General features: G+C 41.4%; 1 protein-coding gene across 1 annotated transcript; it reads left to right on the top strand.

Moving 5' to 3' along the window:
• Positions 1-4,009: 4,009 nt before the first annotated feature.
• Positions 4,010-5,669, top strand: LOC119771655 (tripartite motif-containing protein 16-like). Its single transcript, XM_038267771.1, has one exon. It carries the CDS (start codon positions 4,023-4,025, stop codon positions 5,667-5,669), a length of 1,647 nt encoding a protein of 548 aa, XP_038123699.1. The 5' UTR covers positions 4,010-4,022.
• The last annotated feature ends 236 nt before the right edge of the window (positions 5,670-5,905 follow it).

Here is a 5,905-nt window from a genome sequence, read left to right as displayed (position 1 = left end):
AAAACATCAGGAAAAATGTGCTGCTTGAATGGTCTTTTTTATGAGTAATTATTAAAAGAAAAATAGGAAAGTAGTCTTTAAGGTGCAAATGTTTTTTTTTTATTTTAATAATTTTTTCCATTTGAAATTCCATTTTAATACATACTAAAAAGGAATACTGGAAAATATACCAGGCAGGTTTAACAAACAAGTTACATGGATAGTAAAACCCTCAAGAACAGGGGTCTTCTATGTTTTCCAGACCAAGGACCCCCAATCTGAGAGAGATGGAGCGGGGACCCCCTATTTATATATATTGTATGAAATTGTGTCCTATAGTCACTCTATTACAGATGGAGTAATGTAAAGAAAATAATTTCTCCCTGGGATTATTAAAGTTTTTCTGATTCTGATTCCTGGTTGTTGTGAAGGAAACGGTGCCCAGCTTGAAAGAGCTCCTGTGTGTCGCTGAATGTGAGCATTGATGACTGAAAGACATCTTTTGTCTCCATTTATCTGTTTACTACAGTGTGTTGATTTCATGTTAATGAGTATTTAAAGACATTTCAATTAGTGGGGAAAAAAATGCAGGGGGGGAATATAAAAATATCAACTAACCATGCAGACCCTCATGCAGTACCTCCGTAGACCCCCTAGGGGTCGCGGATCCCCTGTTGAAGACCTCCGCTCAAGAAGATTTTACTAACACAAACTGAGGGACCAGGCTGAGGTAGGAATTTAAGGTTACTGAAGTGCGGATTTTTTTACTGAAAGCCGGCGGGCAAACTTGTTGCCATCATCCTCACCGACCACCTGGTCATAAACCTGTTTTAAGTCGCCTCCATGCTGCTGTAGCTTCCACGCTGCATTTTGTTTTGATGACGCACGCGGCTGTAGGCTACGACGCTGGTAGCTGCTGTTGCCAGATTGGGTGTTTTTCCCGCTACATCACACCCCGGTGTGATTTAGCCGGGGTTTCGCCTGGAGGGCTTTATAGAAATCTGGCAACCTATTGAACGGAGTTGAACTGAGAGAGCGTGCTGTTCACAGACACCAGAATGAACGAGTTCACAATAACGTTCACCAGGCAGTAATGCAGTACGTTCAGTTCACGTTCGCCCAAAATATGAACGAGTTCATGAACTTTCGTTCAATGAACGCGTTCAGGCACAACACTGACTACCGCGTACTGTACCCCCTCTCAGCCGTGTTTTAATTTGATTAATTTCACCTTAACTTGATTTCAACCATGGTAAACAGTTGCTGTATTGTGGGCAGTAACAGCACAACACATGATCGAAACGGGAAAAACATAGAAAATCGGTTAACTTTCCACCGCTTTCCTGCCTGGAGGCGCAACCACGGAGACCAAGTGTCTGCTAGCTTGGATCTCGGCTGTAAGACGGCCGAACATAACTTTCCATCATAGACAGGTTCAGATATTACAGGCTAACGATGGAACTAACGACCCATTCATCGGTTACCATTGCATGTTTCCAAGCGATACAAGGCGTTGTCTATATAAGACTCAAACTCACTGCGGATCCAGACATTTGAATTGAGAAAGCTTCCTGGAGAGGTGGCGAAACGTCTTCAAATCTTGAAAACCAAGTCCAGTGGATATTTTTCGAATTTTTACGGAATAACTTTCCACAGTATTCCAATGTCATTGAGAGTGTGTTCTCTGCATTTTCATTCTGGTAAGTTAAAGATGCACGGTTTTATTTTATAGCCTACAGTGTTTCTTTCCTTCAAAGTTGGGATCTTTTACGGGTAAATAATAAAAACGGCAGCGGGAAAAGGCTCAAATACGTGAGAAACCCGGATGGTTCAGGGAGGGTTGGCAGTTAACGTTACTAACTACATCTTTGAAACACATAGCAGCTAGTTAAAAGTACATTACATGCATGAGTGGTTGTTAGCACTAGCGGTTAGCAGTTACTAAACTAGCAGGTTCCAGAGTCCGTCTGAGCACAGCTTACTTTGTACGGATTACTGTGTTCCCACTGTTTGCTGGCTTTATGATGTGCAGCTCCTGAACCCATCCATTCATGAACTGCATATGAGACTCCAAGGACTTGTAGCTTCGGAACTGTTTTGAAGTATAGGCACTCGCTCATCGGTGCTCCACTCATTGTTTGGAACTTCATATGGATCCAAATGATTAATAATGCTGATTTTGTCAACATACCGGTCCCTGGCTTCTCTATTTAATGTGTCCCGGTAAATTCCAGATCCTTTTTGGGATTTTAACATCTTTTTTCTCTCTACTGTACTTCTACGTCTCTTCTTTCAACAACAATGTTGTATCAGAGCTATGTTTACGGTTGCTAAGCAACAGAGCATATGCCGGTAAAACCTGCCGAAGGGTAGACCTGTTCGAATTCACAGCCAAAACTCTTCCGGTCTCCTTATTTTCAAGGACTTCGAAGGATCCAGTCTAGGTAGACCGAGTCCTTGGAGGATACAGCCCAGGTTTTCGAACAGAGCCGGAGAATGTGGGATTTCGGGGTCTGTCAGCGCTCCGCTCCGCCCCGCTGACGTACGTCGTGCAGCGCGCTTGTCTTTCATTTAAATCAATGAGATCTGTTCCACATCCACCGCTACTCCTCCGCACGTCTCTGTCCACGTACGTCTTCTCCGTCCGTCACCGACAAAATACGTAGCCGAGCTATTTTTTGCTCCGCTCCGGTCCGGCCAGGTCAAGATCTGCAATTACAATCGCACCAATAAGTAAAAAGAACATCGAGAAATTCCGGTTTGTCAAATTAAAATATAGTAGCGCCAGATCGGTAACTAGAAATTAGAGCATAATTCTTATATATTCCAAAAAAACGAACTCCGTTTATTTAAATGATTGGATGCAAACTATTGGTTATTCACCAACAAGGAAGCAGATTTCTCATATCCATCAAAATATTTATTTTATACCGAGGGACTTAAAGTTTAATCAAATCCAGTCAAAAGAAACTTCTTATTGCAGGAATGGATGAAGAGATGCTGAGTTTGGGAGTAGAGAACAAACAACTTTCATTTAAAAAAAAAGCAGTTTTGAATGATCCTAGTTATCCCCGTTACAAAAATCTACAACAAAAAAATATTTGGGCAGAAACTGAACATATGCTGGATGATGGTGGGATGGGATGATGGGATTAATTCGTCATATTAAATTAAGCGTTCACAGGGTTTATACAGGAATGAGTGACTCTAATGCTATTTTAATACTATTAGAAATTATTTTAATGCCATCAACAAGAACCATGTACATAAGTTATTAGTGTACATGAAATATGAAGGAGCTGTAAGCACAGTTCCATGACTCTATATATGTATGTAAACATATATAGCTTTTTCTCCGCCTCGAGCTTCCTTTCCGAACAAAAGGCTTTATGATCAGTTCCACGCAAATTAATCGCGATTAATATATCTGACGATGATTAAAGAATTATAAATGCCATGATAAACATATTTAAAGAAACTACACGCTTATTCAATAAATGCCTTTGAATATATACTGTATGTGTCGCCTGAATTCTGGCCTCTATGTTCTGATCCTGCTGACACATTTCCTCTATTAAGTTTTGTTTCCCTGTTATAATAGTCCTTTATCTCAAATATTCCTAAATATAATGCTTTTACCTTCAATGATTAAAAATGTATTATTAAATTACATCTAGTCAGAATGATTCATTAGAAGTTAAATATTTGTCAGAACTGAAGAAGGATTAAAAAGTTGAGTCAGATTCAGCTGACAGTTTCTGTTCTCATTTGGTATGAGGCACTTGGACTATAAACCTGTTTGGACTTGCATCAGACTATGGAGTAAAGAATAGGTAAATATATTTCCCTATTCCCTCCCTGTCAGGATCTTGCAGTGCCATTGGCTGCAGTGGCATGCTGAGGTCTGTTTCTGTTTTGAAAAAACGAAACTCAACCCTCCCCGTTGGTAAGGATGGGTGTTGCCCATCTCAGTTACTGTATTAACAAGGCTGCTTCTGCTATAAGCGAATAAAACCAACACATCCTTTTTACTGAGAGGCACAATGGCTCGGAGAGAAGTTCAGCTAAACAGAGCAAAATTCTCCTGCACTATCTGTTTGGAACTATTGACTGATCCTGTGACTATTCCCTGTGGACACACCTACTGTATGAAATGTATTAAGACCCATTGGGATGGAGAAGATCACAGGAGAATCTACAGCTGCCCTGAGTGCAGGAAGGAGTTCAGTCTAAAGCCTTTTCTAAAACCAAATGTCATGTTGTCTGCTTTAGTGAAAGACCTGAAAAAGACTGGACCCCAAGCTGCTGGAGCTGATCACTGCTATGCTGGACCTGAAGATGTGCCCTGTGATGTCTGCACTGGGAGGGAACGAAAAGCTGTCAAGTCCTGTTTATTGTGTCCTGCTTCCTACTGTGGGGATCACCTCCAGCCTCACTATGACGCTCCACAATTGAAGAAGCACAAGCTGGTGGACCCTTTCAAGAATCTCCAGGAGATCGTCTGCTCTCGTCATGATGAGGTGATGAAGATCTTCTGTCGTACTGATCAGCAGTGTATCTGTTATCTCTGCTCAATGGATGAACATAAAGGCCATGAAACAGTTCCTACTGCAGCAGAAAGGACTGAGAAGCAGAAGGAGCTCCAGGAGAGACGACAACAAATCCAGCGGAGAATCCAGGAGCAAGAGAAAGATGTGAAGCTGCTTCAGCAGGAGGTGGAGGCCATCAATGGCTCTGCTGATAAAGCAATGAAGGACAATGAGAAGATCTTCACTGATCTGATCCGCGTCCTTCTGACTAGAAGCTCTGATGTGAAGCAGCAGATCAGATCCCAGCAGGAAACTGAAGTGAGTCGAGTCAAAGAGCTTCAGAAGAAGCTGGAGCAGGAGATCACTGAGCTGAAGAGGAAAGATGCTGAGCTGGAGAAGCTCTCAATCACAGAGGATCACACCCAGTTTCTCCAGAACTACCCCTCACTGTCAGCACTCAGTGAGTCTACACACTCATCCAGCATCAATATTCGTCCTCTGAGATACTTTGAGGATGTGACAGCAGCTGTTTCAAAGCTCACATGTAGATTAGAGCACATCCTGAGAGACAGATGGACAAACATCTCACTGCTGTCAGAACCAGAACCAAAGACTAGAGCTGATTTTTTGAAATATATACGAGAAATCACTCTGAATCCAAAAACAGCAAACGGATTCCTGTCATTATCTGAAAGGAACAAAAAAGTAATACTACTGAATCAAAAACAGTCTTATCCTGATCATCAAGACAGATTTAACGATTGTCATCAGATCCTGAGTAGAGAGAGTCTGACTGGGCGCTGTTATTGGGAGGTGGAAAGGAGAGGCGTAGTTAGTATAGCAGTTTCATACAAGAATATCAAGAGGTCAGGAAACTCGGACGAAAGTTTATTCGGCTACAACAAAAAATCTTGGACTTTAAGTTGTGACATCAAGAGCTACATATTTCATCACAAAAACATTCAAACTCCAGTATCAGGTCCAGTTTCCTCCAGAATAGGAGTGTATCTGGATCACGGAGCAGGTATTCTGTGTTTCTACAGCGTCTCTGAAACCATGACTCTCCTCCATAGAGTCCAGACCACATTCACTCAGCCTCTATATGCTGGGATAAGATCTTCCTTTAAAGGATCCTCTGCTGAATTTCTTAAACTGAAATAGCCACAAGTGATCTGTGGTCCAACTGGTTAAAATGTGCATTTTAATTCCAGTTTAGTATCCATACTTGAGCTAATTTTTGTAATTTAGTTTAGACATTAACTGTATTTTATGGAGCTACTTTATCATCTTGTATGTTGTTCTTTTTTTTCATGTTGAGGTGTTGTCCCTTCCTGTTTCTGGTTATGTATATATTTGTAAATGTTAGGGTAAGGGTCTGGGTTAGGCCATATAAAATG

This window comes from Cyprinodon tularosa, unplaced genomic scaffold, assembly GCF_016077235.1.
Source record: "Cyprinodon tularosa strain WSP-4 unplaced genomic scaffold, ASM1607723v1 ctg684, whole genome shotgun sequence".
NCBI classification, from domain to species: Eukaryota; Metazoa; Chordata; class Actinopteri; order Cyprinodontiformes; family Cyprinodontidae; genus Cyprinodon; species Cyprinodon tularosa.
The sequence above is the reverse complement of the archived record's forward strand: the minus strand, read 5'-3'. Positions and strand labels throughout refer to the sequence as shown.